Source organism: Agelaius tricolor, unplaced genomic scaffold, assembly GCF_023055355.1.
Source record: "Agelaius tricolor isolate 1412-34295 unplaced genomic scaffold, bAgeTri1.0.p SCAF_5, whole genome shotgun sequence".
In the NCBI taxonomy this organism is placed as follows: domain Eukaryota; kingdom Metazoa; phylum Chordata; class Aves; order Passeriformes; family Icteridae; genus Agelaius; species Agelaius tricolor.
In genome coordinates, this window is record NW_027269265.1 from 3,640,409 (window position 1) to 3,662,945 (window position 22,537).

The 22,537-nt window shown below is 45.6% G+C and overlaps 1 protein-coding gene across 1 annotated transcript; it reads left to right on the forward strand.

Moving 5' to 3' along the window:
- The first annotated feature begins 8 nt into the window (after nt 1–8).
- SOCS4 (suppressor of cytokine signaling 4) lies at nt 9–8,280 on the forward strand. Its single transcript, XM_071426130.1, has 2 exons — nt 9–168; nt 6,435–8,280. Exon 2 carries the CDS (start codon nt 6,538–6,540, stop codon nt 7,846–7,848), a length of 1,311 nt encoding a protein of 436 aa, XP_071282231.1. The 5' UTR covers nt 9–168; nt 6,435–6,537; the 3' UTR covers nt 7,849–8,280.
- Nucleotides 8,281–22,537: the final 14,257 nt, after the last annotated feature.

Sequence of the window (22,537 nt, forward strand, 5' to 3'; positions counted from 1 at the left end):
GCGCCGGGGCGGGGCCGGGGCGGGCGCGGGGCGGCCCCGGCAGCGGGGATGGCGGCGGCGGCGGCCGGGTGAGGGGCCGCGGCTGGCAGCGCCGAGCCCGCCGAGCGCCGGCACCCGGCTGGGGACAGAGAGAGCGCCGGCCCCGCGGGCAGCGCCCGCCGCACCACCGTGAGTTGGGGCCGGGCCGGCGGGGACGGGGCTGAGGGGCGGCAGGCGGGGGTGAGCTGGGGAAATCGGGGTCTCCTGTCACCGGCGGGGCTCGGGGCTGCGCCCTGCCAGTCCCCGGGAGGCTCGGACCGGGTCTTCGGTCACCGGTGGGGGTGGCCGGGGGTTGGCCCTCTGTCACCGCGGTGCTCGGAGCGGGGTCAGCGCTGTCCCCCGGGGGGACTCGGTCCAGGCTCTGCTGTCACCGGGGTAACTCGACAAGGAGCTGAGCCTTGTCACCGGGGGAGCCTCGGTCCGGGCTCTGCTGTCCCTGGGGTCTGAGCCGCTGTCAGTGCCCGGGGGGCTCGGGGTCTCCTGGCACCGGGGGCGCTCAGCCCGGGGTCTCCGCTCACCGCGGGGGGATCCGGTCCGGGGTCTTCGCTCTGTCACCGGGGGGTTCGGTCTGTGTGCTTCCCCTCCGAAAAAGCCCGTGCCCGACGTATGTACCCGAACACAAACAGGGCACGTTCATTCCCGGCTTATCCTTAAATCTGTATGGATTTAATGGCAGCTCCTCCAGAGGCACAGGGGAAAAGCCTCTGCCCTCCGCCCCCCTTGGGCAGCACCCCCGTAACAGCGGGGGCTGTGCTCACCCAGCCGCAGGACCTGTCCCTTTGGAGATCCTTATGGGCATTATGGAATTACTCTGGAATTCCAGCCATCCTGATGCCTGTGCGAGGTGGAGTTGACAGCAGTGGTAGTCAGGCAGGTAGTGATTGCACTGCAAAAATCATTCAGCTATTTTTTTTTTTTTTTAGCTGAAAAATAGGAAGAAAGCATCCTGGCTAATCTCTTGAAGGATTAAAAAAAGGCTAGAATTGAACATACCTGAAATAAAGAGGAAAAAACAGCGTTAACTGTTTTCCCTTTATGTAGCTTTAATGATCTGGCCCAGTTTATTCCTGTTTCTAAGAAAAAATTGCTTCCAGGAAAAGCCCTTTTATCTTCAGTTTTGCTCTGCAGCGGGGTATTGGTTGTTGGGGTGAGCAGAGTGATTTATTTATATTGGAAATGTGTTTCTCTCTAACACTCACATTGCTGGTAGTTTCATGAATGAATAAGTGACAGGATTACAAAGCAGGCACACTTCTTTAAAAAAATATAGAAATATGGCCAGATTTCATTATTAAACCTCGTGGAAGCTGTGTAGAGACATGTTTTCCATGGGTGTATCCTACATATTTCAGTAAATCGTGATTTCTGGCGAGGATAATGTGTTCTAGAGAAATGATTCGGAGCTGAACTGCTTATCAGATGAGTGGGAAGACCAAGCTATTCCTGCTGCAAGCCGCTGCCTGGGATGGAGACAAATGCCTGTCAAATGTGTTTATTTTTCTTAATCACTTTAATTTTCAGAGTCTCCGATAGAAACTGCACTTAAAGTGTTTTGCAGTACGAAAGCCATTTTACATTCGCTTCTATGTAACAACGAATTTCCTTGTCTGGAGGTGCTGCCTGCTGGGATCACTCTCTGAACAGCAGAGGAAAAATGGGGGGAGGTTTTTCAGGGGGAGCTTTTTCAGGGGTGGTCACTTGTCCAAGGGACTGCAGGCTTTGTCTGAAGTGACAAGGCACCAAATGCAAAGTCAAGAGTTTAAATCCGGTTGGGAACTCGGGCTGCTGCTGCCTTGATTATTAGGTGTGAGTGGCTGCGAGCCGGGAATTGCTGCTCTCCCCTCGGTTTCTGGGTGGAGCACGGAGTGTTGGTCATGGACCATAAAGCTTTCACTGATTTAGTGCCGGAGAGGCCGCTGAGCTTTGCCTGCATCTCTCCTGCCACACTTAATGAGCAGAGCTTCATTAAGGCAGGAGATAGGAGCAGCCCTCACCTCTGGCACCTGCTGCCAGCTCAGTTCCACCTCCTGGGAGTGAATAAAATATCCCCCGTGTTGGGGTTAGCTGGGCATGGCCCCCCCTCCTCCTACAGTTCTGGGGATAAATCAAAGGTGTTTCCAAGGAATAAATATTTAGGTTGCAAATGGTACCTTTAGAAAGTCTTTTTCTTTTTTGTGTCTATGTGTGATAATTGCTTTAATTTGCTGTAAAGGCCTCTGGAGTCAAGCTTAGATATTTTTAGATGGTATCATAAATCAAATTAAAGCCAGAACTGAAGAAAAATAATTTAAGACAAAGGAATTGAGATTTATTGTTATCCTTAGTAGGTTGGGAAGGTCAGGTTTTAAAATGTGGTCTTGTGGCCAAAATCTAATTGGGAGAAATTAATGAAAGCAGCTTGTGACCAGTGAGATTTTGTTTTAAAATAACTTTCATGTAAGTTATGAAAGAAAAAGTACTCCAGTTTATTGCAGCTTGCTCTTCTCTCTCAAGATTTTATCGGCTCTACAAAATCAACTTCCATAACAATTCCAAAATTGATTCATTGTTCTTTGTGAGCCTTCTTTTGTTGTTTAATTAGAGGAACAATACAGCAACGCTTCGTGTGCTTGGACAGAAAACTTTCCAAGTACTTCCTGCACTAGGAGGGTTGTGCAGTGAGGGAGCACCAGAGAGGTGGTGGCACCTTCATCCTGGGAGCTTTTCAGGACATGGCCAGGCTCCCCTGAGCCCACACTGGCAGCAATCCCACTCCAAGGGGGAGGCTGGGCTGGAGACCCCCCACCATCTGCTCCTTCTTTGTACAGAAAGGGAAGCAGCCTGATGAAGAGGACTGTTGGGCTAGAGGCAAGGATCCAGCAGCTCAGGACAGAAGTATCTGGTTAAAGCAGTTCAGTGTTCAAGTATTTATTGAATAAATGAAAAAAAAAGGGCTGTCTACATGTATGGTATTGGCATTATTGATTAGACATATGGTGAGGCTGTCGCTGTCTTATCACAGCTGTGGCTTGCAGCCTACCCCTGCCTAGGAGGGAATATTGTTATCCCTCCAAACAGCAACTGGATATTGGTTTTACTCTGGGCTTGAAGTCTCAGGGTAGAGGCATCAGCTGCTGAAAGAAAAAGCACTTTGTCTGCAGACAAGAGAGAGGAACTTCTGAAGGAGGGAGCACAAAACCAACAGCAAAAGCCACCCAGCTCTCTGCCTGTCCTCAGGGACTGTAGCTGTGACAGTGCTGGGTAACCTTGGACTACCAGCCGGCTCCTGTGGCCCAAAGTGAACTCTGCTCATCCCCCCATGTGTGTTTTTATCTTTGCTGTTTCCTTAGGGGAAAGGGTTTCCAGCAGAAGGGTTTTCTCAAATCTGCCATCATCAGAGATGCCTGCGGTGCCCCCGTGCAGGATGAGGCTTTTGCAGGCAGAACACTCATTATTTCTCCCAAAAAAGAGCTCAGATCTGATGTGTGTGAGCTGCACAGTGCTAGACTCCTCCATTTAACCTTCCCCTCTAGGGAAAAGTACACTCTGTGTTCCTTCTCTTTCATCCTTGCCCTCCTGTCCTGCTCTTCCAGCAGCTCTCTGGCCATTAATGGAGGTACGTGGCATTTCCCTTGGATGCTGCTGTGAAAGGAAGAGCTGCTTTAGATGGATGGCCCCAAGTGATAATAGAGCACTGAATGCCTTCCCTGCCCTTTATGCCTTTCTCTTCCTGACACTTTAATTATTTTTGCTCCCCATTTTATTGGTGGGGCTGTGAATCACTGATCCAGAAGGGTATGAAGGTGTGATCCCTGGCTGTAATGCCAAACAGTGGGATTTGGGAGGCGGCTCTCCCACAGCACATGGGGAGAGCACATGCTCAGGTTCAAACCTGGCTTTAGTAGGATGACATCCCTTTTTTTCTTCATTTGTTCCCTGCTCTTTTCACAGCTCTAGTGCTCTGCCTGATTAGCAATTCCTGCTCTGACGTGGCAGAAGCGGCGCCTGGGCTCCAGCAGCCCTTCAAACCCCAGGGAAGCAGCTCTGGCTAATGGTGCGTGGCTTTGCAGCATCACATGCTGCTTCCCCAGCTTCTCTTTCAGGGTTCAGGTACCACTAATGATTCATGACAGGAGAAAGGTACAAAGGGGAAGGTGGCTTTACAGCTCAATACGACAGCAGCACAGAAATTCCATAAAACCCAAGCTTCTTTCAGTTGGAAGGCTGAAGTTAGGAGATAACAGGCACTTCTGGGCTTTGTATGTTTTGTAGTTTTTAATTAAAAGCCCAAAATCTGCATGTTCTTATTCCTTATATGGGCTGGATGAGCAGAATGAGATAATTGAAGGTTTCAAAAGCAATTACAAACTGTCATATCCTAATTTTTAAGTACTTGACTTTGCAACCTCAGTGATATCTCTCTGTCCAATTAAAAATCCCATATATAGACAATTAATGTGTTTTACTACAGGATGAATCTAAAAACTTTTTGTCTTCAGTGACTTCAAGCTATCACCAGGGTAAATGAGATTGCTTTTTTCTCTCTTTTTTTTGAATTGTGGAGAAAATTCTCTGCTTCACTCTAGGTATTGCTGGATGAAAAATATCAAGGTTCCAAAAGCAATCAATGAACCAATCCTGGTCTAAATAAAGATGTTTTGAGTCTCATATGCACGTTTCCTTTCTCCTGTCTTCATTGTGTCTCGCCATGCTTTCACTGAAAAGCAATTTGCCAAACCCTGAGAGAAGAAAAATGAATCTTTAGTTTATTCTTTGATTTGTAATTGCTGAAATATGGATCCTTTCCTGTGATTCCTCTTGGTACCAGTGAGGTTTGATATTCATCTGCATTGCTCTGATGCCATTTTTCTTTCCAGCATATTCCCAATATTGAACCTCTCTTACCTTCCCTCTACATTTCTTCATCTCCTCCCTTCCCCTGCCTTTTCCTTTCCCCCACAGCTCTCAGGTCTGCGGGTTTTAAATAAGGAATGCAATGTGAAAAATTCCTGGGTGAAAGTTCCATCTGGGATGCATTTGGCCCACAGATTGCATGTGAGCCTTTTGGCAAGGCTGTCTTGTTCTTTTACTGAAAGCAGAGGCTCGAACTCAGCCTGCGCAGAGCAGCCCCGGGGGACTGCAGAGAGGTTGTGTCATGCTGGCTAATCCTGATGATGAGAATGGATTGAATGGAGAGAGGAAGTGGATGCCCTTTTCTTTTCCTGCTTAGTATTTACCATGTCAATTAGTTGTAAAAAAAGTCCAAAACCCCAAAACAACACAGAAAAACCCACAGCTGAAAAAAAGCCCCGGTGCAACAGAGGAGCTGTGCATGGTTTTGGTGCAGAAGTATCACAGAATCATAGAATATCCTGATTATGATAAGTGATGGGAAATATTTCTACATCCTGCCATGCCTCAGGGGGTACAGCATCCATATCATACTGCTATCTATGTATCCTGAAAAAATCCTGCTCCACTTTCAACTGGGTAATCAAAAGAGGATTTTTTTCATCTTTTTTTCAAAGTGCAGCAGTCAAAAGGAAACCTCTTATCTATTTGAGAATTCAATATAACTTTGGAAACAAAAGAAAATGAAATCAGCAACCGTAGGTCTCAAAGCAACACTGATTTTAATAATGTAAACTTCCTTCTCTAATGAGTAATAAGCAGTTCCATCTTTCACAGCCTTTTAAAATTGCTTTTAGTAAGGGGCTGGATTGTTTTAATCCTTTTCAGTATGTAAAGCCCCAGATATTTCAATCCCTTAGGGCCTCAGTATTTCCTAGCTCCCTTCCTTTGAAAAGGCAGAGGAAAACAGCTTTCAGAAAACTGACAGAATCTGTGACTGATAAAATTTAGGTGTTGGGTTTTTTTTTATCCCGAAAGTGACCCAAAAGTGTCAGTTAAGAAAAAGATCTCTGGCATCCCATCCTGTGGATTAGTAGCAAACAGGCATATCATCTAGGTACAGTAGCTCTTTGTACTCTGACCTACTTGTTTCTGTTCTGGTTTGTTCCTTCTTGAAAGGTTATTTGGAAGAGATGCAGGATTTGCTCCATAAACAGCTAAAGCAGTATCACCTGCCCCAGGAAGGGTTTCCTTCTGAAATGGGCCCTGGCACAATGAGGTTGCCAACGCCTAAAACGTTCTGCTCTGCTGCATAATCTGAATGAAAACTGAACAAATATGTTAAGGTAGTTTTTTCTGGAGGATGCTTTTCCCAAGGAAGGGTTAAGGGAGTTTTTTCTGGGATCAGGCTGGTATTTGTGGGGTGTGCTCCTGAATTCACCTCAATCACGTGATTTTTACGTGGTCAGCAATTAATTGTCACTGTTGTCCTGTATCCACCAGCCCTGCTGTTGCATTGTGAGTGTGCATAGCAGTTAACTGAGCTGTGTTTTCTTTTTCCTTAGATATTTCCAGAAAGTGCCTCGAGGAAGCTTCCTTATGTAGAAAAACCCCACAAGAAACACAGTGTGTGTGCTTCCTGGCAACTCGTGAAGCAAAGCTGTCACAATGGCAGAGAACAAGGACAGCAGCGCGAAAAACGCAGACGTGAGGCCCAAAAGCAGCCGGAGCAGGAGTGCAGACAGAAAGGATGGATATGTCTGGAGTGGGAAGAAGCTCTCCTGGTCCAAGAAAAGTGAGCATTGTCCTGATGCCGAACCAGCAAATGCTGCAGGAAGGTCGGGGACTAATTTAAGGAGCCAAGAGAGGAAATACAGCTGCTCGTCCATTGAGCTGGATCTAGACAGGTCCTGTGGCCACAGGTTTTTGGGGCGGTCTCTGAAGCAGAAGCTGCAGGATGCTGTGGGTCAGTGCTTTCCCATAAAGAACTGCAGCAGCCGGCACGCCTCCGGACTGCCATCCAAAAGGAAGATCCATATCAGCGAGCTGATGCTGGATAAGTGTCCTTTCCCTCCACGCTCAGAGCTGGCTTTCCGCTGGCACCTGATCAAAAGGCACACGGCCCCTATAAGTCCAAAGGCAGAAGAATGGATAATTGCTGATTTATCCCAGCACGAGGAAAGGGAGGATCAGCTGCGAGACGAGGAGATTGCCAATGGGGGGATGGACTCTCCCTCCCAGTCCTGTGACTTCACTGACAGCAGCTCCTCTCGGGGTGACCCGAGGCCCGAGCTGGTGACAGGTAAGGTGGCGAGGAGCAGTAGAGATGAGAGCGACATGGACTCTGACGATGAGGTCATAACCCTGTGCACAAGCTCTCGGAAACGAAACAAGCCCAAGTGGGAAACGGATGACGAGCTGCTACGGATGGAAACGCCCCCAAAATACCACACCCAGATTGATTATGTCCACTGCCTAGTGCCAGACCTCCTCCAGATCAATAACAACCCCTGCTACTGGGGAGTCATGGATAAATACGCAGCTGAGGCGCTGCTGGAAGGGAAGCCAGAGGGAACGTTCCTGTTGCGAGACTCTGCCCAGGAGGACTATTTGTTCTCCGTGAGCTTCCGCCGCTACAGTCGCTCCCTCCACGCCCGGATAGAGCAGTGGAATCACAACTTCAGCTTTGATGCTCATGATCCCTGTGTCTTCCATTCTCCTGACATCACGGGACTCCTAGAACACTACAAAGATCCAAGCTCCTGTATGTTCTTTGAACCACTTTTATCCACTCCCCTGAACAGGACCTTTCCCTTCTCTCTCCAGCATATATGTAGAACGGTCATTTGCAACTGTACAACTTATGATGGTATCGATGCACTTCCCATTCCTCCCTCGGTGAAGCTGTATCTCAAGGAATATCATTATAAGTCAAAAGTTAGAGTGCTCAGGATTGATGTGCCAGAGCAGCAAAGCTAGAAAATATTTTTGTGAAAGAAATTTTCTCCAAACAGACAATAGTATGTTCAATCTCTTTTCCCTCTAGGTTTTTTTTTAATAGAGACTTGATTATTTTTTCTTTTTCTGAATATTATTTACCACCCAAACTAGTCTTTGTTTAAATGTACTTTTGAGTCTGCACAGCTCTCTTTTTTAGAAATTATATTCATTGTGGGCTTTTGGTACTGTCCCTAGGCTAGAGTTTTATGGAATTCTGGGTAGGCTTTCTGGTATTTCTATAGATGGATAGACATTAGATCTAAAACCCCCTGAAAATCAGTTTTGAACTTGATCTGTCTTTTCTATTGTAGTTGACACGTGTTGCTGACATGATTGAAATAATGCACTGTTAACTAAAGATTGACTCATCTGTATTTTCTGCATTTCTTTTAAAATGAGTGCTCTAGCCTCTGTGTGTGTGTGTCTGTCTGTCCCTATCCACTGCAGTAAATTCGTCAGTCTATTTCTAACATTACTATTCCAAGCAAAATGAAGTTTGAAAGAGGATATGATCTTTCTATAAATATATCAGGGGACTAAATACCAGGGAGAGGAAAAACAATTCAAGTTAAGGACAACACTGAGTGCAGGAACAAACACGTATAAACTGGTCCTGGAAAGGTTTTGGTTGGAGAGGAGGAAGACTCATCGTTGTCAGAGCAGCAGGGTTCTGGAAGAGCTTTTCATTTTGTGTAATAGCAGTAAAAAGCAAACTGCTCATAAACTGGGATTTGATCAGTGTCTGGAAGAGATAATCATGTAGTTACTTATGATAGATGGGGCTTGGACTTGGGAACTCTGTTTCTGTGTTACTGTTGCATTACATGAATTACCCAGTTTTTGCTGTAGGAGCTGCCGCTGCTTAAATGATAAAGCACAAGGGTGGGAGGGTGGGAAGGAAGATATTTCCTTTAAAATCTGCATATTTAACCATCTGATTCTGCATGGTTGAGCCTGAGGTGATGGTGAATAACTTTCCTACTTTGTTAGTAGGGGGGTTATTTTTTTAAATCAGTATAATTTAAAAAGAAAACAAGTCTGCTGATTTTCTTGCAATGTGAAGCATTTGGTCAAATGGCTTCCTGCCAAATTCCATGTACGGGAAAACCATGCATGGATAATGCTCCTAAAAGCATTACTTACATTACATGGGCAGGCAGATCTGCTGCTGAGCTGTTGGTGGAATCCCACGAGGCTCAGTGGATGTGGGTTCAGGCAGGAAGCTCCAGGCTGGCCTCGGGGTGCAGCTGCAGGAGGGGCAGCAGGGACCTGCAGTTCTGATCCCTGCTCCTGCTTTATCTCTTCCCCCAAGCTGGGCCCGGAACTCCTCTGCCAAAAGAATGTGAGATGGTGTAATTGTAACTCCAACAACCACATTGTTTCCTCTCCTTTGACTACAGGGAGCCTTTGTATCCTCTCAAAATGCTTTTGAAACTGAGCCCCAAGCCTGCTGAATTACAAATGTGTTGAATTTCATGCATGTGAAGGATCCTATCAAAAAATCAGCAATGACCTGTGGGTGAGGTTATCACTGAATTGGTGGGGTTGGAAGGGAGCTCTGGAGAGGATCTCATCCAAGCCCCCTGCTCAAGCATAGGATCACATCCAGATGGGTTTTGGACATCTCCAGACCAGGAGACTCCACAACCTCTCTGCACAGCCTGTTCTGGACCTCCATCACCTGCACAGTAAAGAGATTTTTCCTCATAATCAGATGGAACTTCCTGTGTTTCAGTTTGTGCCTGTTGCTCCTTGTCCTGTCTCAGGGCACCGCTGGAAAGAGTCTGTTCCCATCCTCCTGACACCTGCCCTTAAGGTATTTGTATGGATTGATCGGTTCCCCTCTCAGCTGTCGCTTCCCCAGAGTTGATGCCCAGCTCCCTCAGCCTTTCCTCACAGCAGAGATGCTCCAGTCCCCTCAGAGCCTTCACAGCCACTGGCCCCCTCCAGTAATTCCTTGCATTTCTTGTGCTAAGCAGCCCAGAACTGGACACAGCAGTCCCAGCTGAGCCCTCCCCAGGGCTGAGGAGAGGGGCAGGGTCACCTGCTGGCCACACTGTCCCTCATGCAGCCCAGGATTCCATTGGCCTTCTTGGCCACAGGACACAGTGCTGGCTCACCCCAGCTCCTTCTGCACAGCTCTGCATCCCAGCAGCTCAGCCCAGCCTGGACTGGTGCATGGGGTCATTCTTCCCCAGGATAGGGGCACCCTGCTTGAACTTCCTTGGGTTCCTCCCTGCCCATCTCTCCAGCCTGTTCTGGGTCTGGCTGAGTGTCAGCACAGCCTGTTGGTGTGTCAGCCACTCCTCCCAGCTCTGTATCACCAGCAACCTGCTGAGGGAACAGCATGTCCCTTCATCCAGGGTGGTGAATAAGCTGAACAAGACTGGACCCATCACTGATCCCTTGGGAATCTGTGTGCAGGCAAGGAGCAGCAGAGCACAGTGCTGTAGAGCCGGGATCCAAGATTGCAGACTCAGACTAAGCAATATTTCTATTTGGATCTTTTAATTTCACCTTGTATGGATTCCTATAGATTTGTGGATATCAAATCCGTGCTGCAAGGTGGCAGCTCAGGAATTACCAAGGGAGCTTTGCCATGCGACTCCACCAGGACCTGCCACCCTGCCCTCACCCCCAACCTGAGCAGATAAAACCCTTTCCACTGAGCTGCTGCCACTGTGGTGATGTAAACAGATTTCCAGGGACATCTGCCTAGAGACCAGCCCGTTTGTTTTCTCTGGGTTTTAAATAGGTTTGGAACCAAAGTCTCCAGGGAGAAAATGCTAACACATCAATCCGTGGCAGCGCACACGGCTGAGCGCGCTCCAGGACCAATTCTCAGCTGCTATAAATCAGTGTGGCTTTATTGATACACTTCTAGTGGCTCATCCCAGCTGAGATCCTCCCTCCTCCATATCCAAATGGAATTGTGGGACTGATGGCAGAAAAATCACCCTGGGTTTTTTTTTCTGTAATTTTTATCTTGTGCTGCTTCCATTCATTGCATTTTGCATAAACTGTATTTTATCAAGAGCAGCTTTGTATTGCTAAGGCTATTTTACCCTGTCACTGCCATTTTCCAGATGCAACTTAGAGATCATCATTGCTCTGCTCTTGCCCACTGTGCCCATCATGGTGGGATGGTGGGCTGGGATTTGGGGGGTTGCAGTAGGAAGGAAGAGTTTCTGGATCTGAAGTGACATCAGAGATATTTGCAGTCTGCTTGATTCAAATTCTCTTTCAGAAACTCCCAATTAGGGAAAAAAGCTCATCATTTTAGATAGGGATTAGCATTATTTTTATGGCAGGAACACAAAAATTAGATTTTGACCAAAAGTGGTGCTACAGAAGTTAGTGAAGGCCACTGTCATTTTCAAAATCAGCAAAGATTGTGTCCCTTCAAAATGAAAGGCCAAATAAACCTTTTTGGGGTATCATTCCCCAACACACTGTGTTTCAGTGTCATTCTGGATTCAGCCTACATTGTTTTGACATGAGTTGATGCATCACTTACCCCAAAAACATCTTGAGAACTCCAAATTTAGGAGACCTATATAATACAGCAGTTGGGGGAAGAAGGTGTGGCACATAAAAATAGTGCCTTTGTACTGGGGGGCAATTAATTGCATTAGCTTAGAGAAATCATATGTGGAAAGTATTGATAAATGGGATTTTGTGAAAGTTCCCACTGGTTTTTCCTGGTTTTTGTCCACCTGTGTGACATTTGTCCCTAACAACACTTGAGTTGTGTCACACATGCAGTCTGTGCAAGATCCATGCCATGAACTGTACCTGTTTTATGAAACAGAAGAACTCAAAAGATCTATTTTGTTTCAATCCATTTACTTTTTTTTTTTTCTCTTCTTTCCCTCTCTGTTTTAAATAAACCTGGCAGGACTGGTTTTACAATATGCCGAGAACTGTCACCCTAAAGTTTTCCTCCCACTGCTGTCATTATCAGTCCTACCAGTGCTGCTCATTCCAGTACCACCTTAGAACACCTTGGCCCAAAGACAAGCAAGTCTTGAGTTCAGTTTTGAAACCCTCTCAACAATTAGCCTCAAAAACAGGGCAAGAACTTCCATTTTCTAGAATCACAGAATCCCAGAATGGTTTGGGTTGGAAGGGACCTCACAGATCATACCTCACAGTTCACCCCCTGCCATGGGCAGGGACACCTTCCACTAAACCAGGCTGCTCCAAGCTCCATCCAGCCTGGCCTGGAACACTTCCCAGGATGAGGAGTCCACAGCTTCTCTTCTCAGCCCAAATCCTGCCAAGACAGAAATCCCCCATCCTTCAGGATGAAGATTTAAAGTGGAACAAGGGAAGGTGCAGAGATGTGCCCAAACCCATGAGTTCAGGATTATGAAGGCCAGTGGATGAGCAAGGTCATAAATCCAGAGGTGACTCTGGTCACAGCTCCCTGTTTTGGGCCACCCAACCAGCTTTGCATCAGGAATTGTGTCTGCAAGATGTGCTTTGAATTGTTTTGAAGGTTGTCCCACAGCAGCACAGTGGAAACAGAGTGTATTGAATTGGTGTGAAGAGCTTCTGGTTAAAAAAGACCTGATTATCCTAAATTATTTTGAAATAAGAGGGAGGGAAATGGTCTTGATGAACCCTGGGCAAACTGGAAAGGCTCTTGATGAACGCTGGGCAAACTACAAATACAAGTTGTTTTTATGGGATGGTTTAGGAAGAAATTAAACACTTTTCCCATTAATTGTGTCCTCTGGAGTTTGCTGTTGCCTGGAATGACTTTTTGCAGGTCTGTACCAATGTCACTCTTTGGCCCGGGGCCATCGATACAGAGCAACTTCAGCTGCAGCAGAGTCATTGATGGGCTTGGGATGGTTTGTGTGTCTGATAATTGGGAATACACATTTCTTCTCCATTTTCCTATTCTAACATTTGTCTTGATGAAATCCAGTGTATTTCATCAAGAAATTTGTGTATTTGGAGCAGGATGTGTGTATCTATAGCAGCACATCCATCTTTAAAAAAAAAAAAAACAAACCAACAAATTATCATGATTTAAATGCTTTCCTTTTAAAGATGCTGGTGGGCTTCCAGCATAAAGAAGAAATCCTTGTATGATGCAGTCATACAGGGCCTTACTATAAAATTGACATGCTCTTAAATAATTAAAAACGGGGATACTTTAATTTTGAAAAAGGATGCTGGAGGAAGGAGGTTAAAGGAAGCTTTTAGTCAGATCCAAGGTTAGATTTATTGATCTAGTGATCAATCCTTTTCTCTTTCCTGAATTTAAAGCTAATGGGAGACTGTGGTCAGAGATGAGTGGCTTTTAGTTAAGGTTTTTGACTCCTATAAATAATACAACAAATGTCCTAGTAAGTAATAAGAAATAAGATACTCGCTCATTCTTTTTAAATAGAACAAATGTGGCAAACAAGACTCAGCTGTAATTTTTGAAGTCATTTATTAGACAAATTGCTCTTCTCTACTTCTTTTACAAGAGAGACATAAACCATTATATTATTTATTCATGAATCATAGCCATTAAGATGATAAATCAAATTATCAGCTTCCTGTCTCTCTTCAGTTTTAATCATTTTTTATAGTTCATGCACTATAAAGACAGCTTCCTTCCTATGAAACAAGAGACCTTCAGAGACCTTTTTATTGTAAACGTACATTTCCTTCCCATTTTTAAGTATATCCCAGTGATTTTCCCTGTCAATTTTATCTGCAATAAAAATCCAATAAGGAACTTGTTCATTGATTCAATATAGCAAAGTTAGCCATGAAGTAAGTGATTTTGTTTAACCTTTGAAACAGTGGAGCACTGGAAAATGCAGTTAAGGACTTCTTATTTCTGCCACCCCTAAATGTGCGTGGTGGCATCATATATTTAATAGAGAGAAATACTTGATAGAGAGAAATATTTAATGGAGAGAAATATTTATTAGAGAGAAATATTTATTAGAGAAAAATATTTAATGGAGAGAAATCCTGACACAAGACCCTTCACAAAGGGTTTCTCGTGATCTCTGCAGTAATATCACTTTTAAAATGCATTCAGGCTGCTTTTCCCTGCTCTATTCACACAGCCTGTGCCCGGGAGGCGGGAGAGCCGAGGCTGCTGTGTGAGCTGAGATGGTTTCACACATCCTCCCTTCCCTCGCTTTGGGCCCGCCTCTGTCTGGCCCCGCATCCCGGGGAGCCGCACGTGATGGGGCGTGGGTGCAGAAGTGTCCATTGAGAAGGAAATGCACATTGATTTCCATTCCCAGCAGCAGCAGCCAGCTGGTTTTAAACTTGATCATCCTCACTAAAGGATGCTCCTTGCTCAGGAAGCACCGATGAGGTCAGAGGTAGCCAGGGTGAAAGAGGAGCCTCTGCATCACTGCAAGTACTCATCCGTGCTACAGTGTAAAAATCGATACTTGTTTACTCAACTCTATGAATAATAGAGTTTTGAACGTAAATATATAATTTATGCATCTGAAATCTATAGCGTGGGGCTGGCAGGAGGTGCAATAACTTCCCTGTATCCCTTTTAAAAATCCCCTGGGTGTCTGGGGGATGTGTTATCTGGACAAAACACATCCTCAGCCCAGCCTCCCCACAGGCAGGTCATTGCAAGCATCTTCCTGTGGGGATCCTTTAGGAATGGCTGCCCCCTGGATGGCCTTGTGTGGGCATCCCAGATATTTTATTGCTGTGGAGAATCCCTGGACCAGTGTAGGTTTGGGACCAGCCTGAGGGATGCCTGCAGCAAGCACAGCTCCTGTGGTTGCCACAAGGTGATCAGAGGGCTGGAGCAGCTCTCCTGTGAGGAAAGGCTGAGAGAATTTGAATTGTTCAGCTTGGAAAAGAGAAGGTTTCAGGGTGATCCAATTGTGGCCTTGCAGTATCTGAAGGGAGCCTACAAGAAACAAGGAGAGGAACCTTTTACAAGAACATGGAGTGACAGAGCAAGGGGGAATGGATTCAAACTGTCAGAGAGTAGGTTTGGATGGGATATCAGCATGAAATTCTTCCCTGTGAGGGATTTGAGATCCCAGAGAAGCTGTGGCTGCCCCTGGATCCTTGGATGTGTCCAAGTTCATGTTGGACAGGGCTTGGAGCAGCCTGAGACAGTGGAAGGTGCCCTGCCCATGGCAGGGGGTGCAATGTTATGGTCTTTAAGGTCCCTTCCAGCCCCAACCATTCCATGATTCTGTGAGGAACGTTCCCAGAATGGAATTACCATCATTTCCCAGGAAGGATGTCTGGCCTGTGCAGAGGGCCAAAGCCAGAGTCCCTCTGCTAAAGCTGGGCCTTGGGAATATGGATCCCTCTTCCCTGGCCTCTTGTTATTCCTGTGGTTCTTGCACATCAAAATGATGCAGCAGGGAAAAAACTGGGCCCATGTTACATCCTATAATCCAACATTACTGGGAAGTGCCAACCCAAAGATATGAATCCAGAATGAAGGCAGGAGATAATTTGGCTATCTAGAAGCTTTTCCATCTTATTTTCCTTAATTTTATTTTTAATTCTTTGGGAGAAAAAAGTCTTAGTTATTTCTTAAGCCTGATGTTGAGCCAGTAGCATCTCTTGAGTTTGTTTCAGATGAGCAGATTCATTGCCAGACATTTTATTTTTAATGCATGTCAATTGGACTAGACCACAGTCCATGGCTTGTGCTAATGGGGGATTTTTTTTGTTCAGGAAAAGGCTGGGTTTGTCCTTCCTAGCAGTTACATGATTGTATTTCTAGGTCAGGTCTTTATGTGTAGCCAAATGAAGTTCCAAATTGGACAAAACACCTAGTAAGGGTCTTGATGCTTGATGCTGTTATGATTAGAAAGTTGTCTGATCAAATTTTGTTTCCAATTAAAAAAAATTGAATTAGCTTTCAGATTGAGACTTTTGCTGTTATTTTTAGTCTACAACTAATGAACCCCTGAAAATAGAGTGTATAATGAAAATACAGTGATTGGTTCTGCTGGGATGGTTGAGAAAATACATTAGCAGATCAGAATGGGTAATAAATCTTCCGTCACAACCTTCCTCATTAAACTAGATAATTTGAAATTGCCTCTGGTGTATTAAACAGTTCATTATTTTGAGGGGAGCAACACACAAGACAAAAGAGTTGTGTTCTTTTAATTGATACCCAAAGCCCGAAAAAGAAAAAAAAATTAAGCAAATTTAGTCAAGAATAATCAATCTGAGCACTGGCTGTGTTGTTTGGAGCCATCCAAAACTTCTCACCCTCTGACTCAGGGGAAGGAGGAAAGGCCTTTATGAACACTGGGGCAGTGAAAAGGGAGTAGCTCTATTAAATATGACATTTGCTCAGTTGCAAATTGAGGTAACTTCAAGTTTGTGGCTATTTTTTGGGATGGTTTTAGCATATTAAAAATTAATCCACCCACACACCCCCAAACTTAATTTCTTTATCAGCATTGCAGTGTTATTCCAGAAGCCTCTCATGCAACAAACACAGAGAGGCTGCTGTCAGCCTGAGGGAAGGGTGTCTGCAGGAGCAGGAAGCATAACCAGACTGGGATGAAGAGGAGCAAGAGAGGGGAACTGGGTTAACAGCTGGAGCAAGGCAAAAAGGCAGTGCTGGCTATGGCCTCACAGCAGTGGGAATGGGAACCCCCACCCTGGTGGTTTTTGGACATCTTTGACCAGGCAAGCTGGAAGCTGAGGACAAGCTGAAGGCTGCTTCTGTCCCTCTCTTCCCAGCAGAACCTCTGGCATCAGGCTGGGAGCTGCCTGAGATGTCACTGCCACCAAGGTACACAGGGCTGGCCACAGGGACATCCTGTCATTTCTGCACTCCTGCCATTTTTGATACTCTCTGAGACAAATCATATCCCAGTGTGATGCTGCTGGATCTGGTGCCCTTCCTTGTGCACCAGGAATCTGGGTGCTGTGCCCAAGCAGAGGGCACACAGGAAGGGGAAATAAGAGAATATTTTATTGGGGAAGATATGGCCGAGGGGGACACTGAGTGGGAGGGTGTGAGCCTGAGCACTCAGCAGATGATGCACTTCATCATCTCACTAGGAACACACACATTTATTAAGGTAAGATTTAAAAAAGTTCCCTGTTTGAGCAAAAGCCTCTTCCCAAGTTTTTCCCCTCCTCCAAAGGAATTGAAAAAAAATAAAAAAATCAGCTCTCCTCCCCTTCCCAGCCAGCCTTCCTCACACATGAGCAATGCCTGCTTTCTGCTGGATATTCCCTCCTGACAGGATCTTCTGCTACCACAGGTATGATCTGTTGGTACAAATTACCTGAGTGGGTGGCAGATACTTGGCTAGACAAAAGGCCAGCCAAGGAATAAAAGGATCCTTTCTTTCACAAGGAGCTGGGAGGATGCACAGAATACTTTGATATTGTGCTTCATATAATAGCAAAAGCATAAGGAAATAACCCCTTGCCTTATCTGATGTGCTCCTTTTATTGATTGCAGACAGGCAGGGGGGGAAAGGAAGGGGAGGAAGGAGGCAGAAGGAGGAGGCAGGGAAACTGAGGAACCAGAGTCACCTCTTTCCAAGGGCTTCCCAAGCTATGAGTTGTGTCCCTGCTCTGTAATCTTCTGTCCTCCTTCCCCCAGCCTGCTCTCCTAATTATTTCGATACCCACACACTGTCATCAAACACAGCTCCCAAAAGCTCACTTTGGAACTTTGTTTGCCAAATGTTTGGCCACGCTAGGGTGGAAATTATTCCAGATAAATTCATTCGGCACTTTACGAGCTAAAAATGGCACATTTGTTAGCACACAAATAACATATGGCATTAGCAAATGAAATTTAATACTGTAACAGCTGAAATCACAAGTGGGTCTTATTCACCTTAACCTGAAATGCTCAGTGGGAGGAAGTAAAGCAAAAAAACCCATGGACACTTCCCTCCATCACCTTCTGGCTGGAGTGCTGTCACAAGCATCCAAAATTCCTTCTTGTACTCTAAGACAGGACTTGGTTTTCTCTAAAAGGAGAACATGTCCACAGCCACACCAGGCTGGGCCAAAAGTCCATATGGACAAGTCCTCTGTATCCCACAGTGGCCACAAGGAAGAGGAGCTCAGGCAGTGGCCCAGCCCAATTTATCATTGTGTGCTTTGCTCATCTCAAAATAAAAATAAGCATTATTGTATGAAGTTGCTTTGAATGAAACTCTGAATTCTTGCATTGGACAATGGTCTCAGGCAAGTGTTGGGATTCTTGGGGCTGTCCTGTGCAGGGCCAGGACTTGGACTCAATGATCCTTTTGTGTCACTCCCAGTTCAGGATATTCTGCAATTCTGTGATTCTGCATTTATGGGCTAAATGTTATAAAGTGTCTGAATTTCTGTCAGTAGGGAGAGTCATTGCAAACAACTGACTGCAAATCAGTGAGTGAATGAGAGTGGATCTCCACAAAAGTGCACTTCGTTAACTTGCTATTTACAGCTCGTTTTTAACTACGAAAATACATTTTAGCACACGTGTAATGTATGCATTGCCTAAAAGAAAAGTCATTCCTAGCAGTAGCAGACCTAACCTCGGTGAATCTTTGCTGAGGGAAAGAGTCCTTTGATTTTTTACTGCACTTTGGTACAATGGTTTCACTGGAGTCTTATCCTGCAATCCTTGCTCCTACCTACGTGTTCTTCAGAGACAATGTGTGTGATTAGGAGCTATTCAGATGTTTAAAGAGCACTGCACTGGTTGGTTTTACCTCCTGGTACTTCATTAAACCGGCGCTTCAAGCTCGGGGGAGGCCTCCTGTTTGGGGATTTGGTTCTCTCTGCTATTTTGGCAGCATATCTTGTTGTTTTCCCAGAATGTGTTGAGCTGAAGTAGCGCCGAGGGAAGGGAGGAGTGTGCCCGGGGCCCGAATCAGACTGGTTTTCTCAGGTCAGCAGCGGCCCGAGCGCTGTCACACCGGGCTGCAGTATCACCGAGGAGCTGATATTCACTTTATTTGTGTGGCAACAGGCGCTCGGTGCTGCAGACTTCAAAACCAAACCCAGTCAAGGAGATGCTCCACGTCACGAAGAAATTCCGAGTGGTGTGAAAAATGCGTATTTTATGATTGGCTTTTCGCAAATATTAAAGTGAATATTATATGTGTTGTGTTAGAAATATTATATGTGTTTTGTTAGTGAATATATATGTGCAAATATTAAAGTGAATATTATACGTGTTAATACAACATTATATGCTGTATTAATTCTCTTAAGTAGTGTGTTAAATATAGTTTCAGGTTATAAAAAATGTTAAAATAGAAACTATGCTATGTAGGATACTTTTTTTAAAGAAAGGGCTCGCAGCGAGATAGCAGCCACAGGACACCTAAATCCTTCCGAGAAAAAGAATTTATTGCTCCCTTATCAGAAGAAATGAACTTCTTCCTGCCTCGAAGGCGCTGTTAGGATTCAGAGGGAGAAGCTGACACTGACCAGACAGAATCCTGTGTTTGAATGGAATTTCTGCATCATGGATGAGCTGTATGAATATGCAACAGGCTGTTGTTTTTAAGGGTTAATCCTCTGTTAACGTGGGTCCTTTTTCGGGCGCGCTGCCCAGAAAAAGGTACCCGGACTGTCCGTAACTTTGTCTCTATTGTCTCATATTGTCCTAATCCAAATTGTCCAAATTATTATTACTGTAATTGTATTACTATTTTTATAACCATTTTATTACTATTGAACTTTTAAAAATTTAAAAACAAGTGATTGGCGTTTTTCACAATAACCATTTTATTACTATTAAACTTTCAAAATTTTAAAAACAGGTGATTGGCGTTTTTCACAGTGGGAAACAGGAGACGGCTCCAGGAGCGGGGCTCTGCAGCGTTAACCGCGGCTGGGGCTGCAGGCACGGCATGGGGAACCAAAGCACGGGAATTTCCCAGAGGAGGAGGAGGAGGAGGAGGAGGAGGAGGAGGAAAACGAGCTCCTGCCAAGCGGAGCAAAGGCAACGAGGGATCTGGGAAAGCAGGCAGCGGGGAGCGGAGTTTGCTGGAGGCATTTTTAAGTGCCCGTTCTGCTGAAGTGCCTCCAGCGCAGCCCTGGGGAGCTCGGAAATAACAAGGCAATTACGTCCTCGGGTCCCTGCGATGCTGTTAGAGCTCAGGCCGGGATGTTCTGCCGTGCACTATATCACAACAGGCAGTCCCTTTGCTTCCGAAAGGGCTGCAGAGAGGAGTATTCCCGCTAATTAATTAGGATGCCTTCGCCCCTGGCGGGGGGAAAGAGCTGACGGTGGGGATTTGGAATCTGTTTCTTCAGCCAATATTGCAAACATTCCCAGGAGGAGGAGTGCCGGCCCCCAGGCAGGGAGAGCTGAGGTAAGGGATGATGCTCGCTCCCAGCCTGGGGCTGGAAGGCTCTGCTCCGGCAGGGGAAGAGCAGCCTGGCTGCTGGGGAGGCTCGGGATGAATTCTAGATGTAGGATTTCCATAAAAAAAAAAAAAAAAAAAAAAAAAAAAATCCAGTGCTGAGCTGACATTATTTTGCCCTGCTTCAACGAGAACTCCCCAGCGTAAGACAAACCTGCCACTCAAACTCAGCAGGGTTGAGACTTTCTCGTCTCAAACCTCATCCAAAAAGCCCTGAAATCAGTGAGGAAGCTTGGAAATGAAGTTTGGATCAGGCTCATTCCCAACCTTCCGTTATCTCACTTGCAATTTATCACTGAAATGGCTGTAATTCTCCCCAGGGAGAATTTCTAGTATTTAAACAGCTACTACCCTGCATAATTTCTTCCTGTTTTCATAAGAGAAAGAGGAACTGAGAACATTATGCTAAATGCCTCAAGAGTCCAAAGAATAGAGATTTTCATGGAATTTTCTGAATTTATTATCATTGTGAGAGATGTGGCTGGAAACAAGCCCAAGGTTAAAAAGTTCAAATTATTGTTTTCTTCTTTTTTTTTTTTTAATGACTCTGGAAATGATCTTGACTTCAGTTAATTCCAGCTCTATCTTCACTTTAAAGGATCTCTTTTAGGCAGATATTAAAAATATATAAGTCTCATTTATTTATAGGACTTCTTCATAGTTGGGCGACTATTGACTTGACAAACCCATTTGACCTAAAATATGACTAAGAAGTGTATTTGTGGTTTGTTTATTAGTTGAGAAGTCTGTCCCAGGCTAATCTGTTTTCTGGCTGTACTCTTCCAGCAGGCTGATGGAAAAATAAGACCCAAAGAAGGAAGCGGATACTTAACAGTGATCATGAAAATTGCTTTATACTCAGGGCATTTTTGCATGGCATTAGCAACTAAAAGGCACCACTTCAGCCTGGCATTTAAGCTATTTGCTTAATCAGGGCCTGAAAGCAGAGGAGAAGGAGGAGGAATGGCATGGGTGTTATTCCCACAGAATTTCTTGGAGCATTAAATGGCTAATAGGGACAAGATTTAACTATACGAAGTTGCAGTGGGTGAAATTCGGGTTCTTTTGATGAGGTAGCCCAAAACTGGCAAAGGAATTGCAGCCATCAAATCCCTGCCCCAAGCAGGAAGGGTAAGATACAAAACTCAGTCCTGGAATGGAATAAACTCTCTTAGCTGCACCAGGTGCTTGGTAAATGCTCACCCCAGTTTAGCAAAGAAATGTTCGGGAAAAATTCTCCCACCCAGAAAGATTCCTAAAACTACTGAAATTACCAGAAGCACATCAGGAAAGCAGAGAACGCAGCTCAGCCCACGCTGCCACCCCCTCTGGATGTAACACTTTGCACAGAGTGGTTTTTACTCAATACTCCTGTCGATAACTCATCACATGCCCTTCAGCAGCACCTTTGTCACGTCAATGACTTAGAGATCTTTCAGGAGCTCAAACGATCCTTCCGTGCCTCATTCCCCGCATTACTACAAGCCATTTGCCTGTAAATGTGTTCTTTGGCACCCATCAGTGGATCACTGACCTTGCCAGTAAGGCCACAGCATCAATACACATCTGAACCGAGAGAACAACTTGGTATCGATCATTTCATGTCATGTACCAAGTCCTAGAATCGTTTAGGTTGGGAAAGACCTCTAAAATCATCGAGTCCAACTATTACCCCAGCACTGCCATATTCACCACTAAACCATGGCCCCGGGGCTTGTGTCAGTGGCTGTGCTAAACCAGAGACCTCAGAGGTTTGCAGAGAAAAGTGCCCGAGCAGGGAAGCCTCTCCCAGTGAGCAAATGGATCCCAACACAGAAAGATAAAAACGAGACACAAGATACAGCCACAATTGGTGTCACGGGGAATTGATTGAGATTTTAGCAATCCAGGCACATCCTTCCTGCTGGGAGCTGCTCCCAGGATAGCAGGGATCACCAGCAGCCATCCCATGGCACAAATGCCACTGTCCCACAGCCTTGCCTTGGCTGGGTCTCCCAGGGCTGCTGGTGCAGATGTAACCCCAGAGTGCCAATTGCCAGGGGGCTGGGGGTTTGGCAAGGGGAGGATCTCTCCACGTTCCTTGTCTTTCTCCTCTTCCTGAGGACCTGGTGTTGCCCACAGTCATGAGGCCAGCTGGACCTCTGGGCTGTCCCACTGTGACTGTTCTAAAATCTCTCCCCCAGGGATGTGTGAATGTGCCTGTGTGTTTATATCTGCCAGAGCATCTGGGCCATGGGGAAAAATCAACTCTGCCCTCACTGTCAGGGCAAAGCCTCCACAGCCAGTTATTCCTCACCTCCTCCTCC

Excerpts from the sequence above, each read along its gene's own strand:
- SOCS4 (XM_071426130.1), top strand. The coding sequence starts at position 6,538 with ATGGCAGAGAACAAGGACAGCAGCGCGAAAAACGCAGACGTGAGGCCC.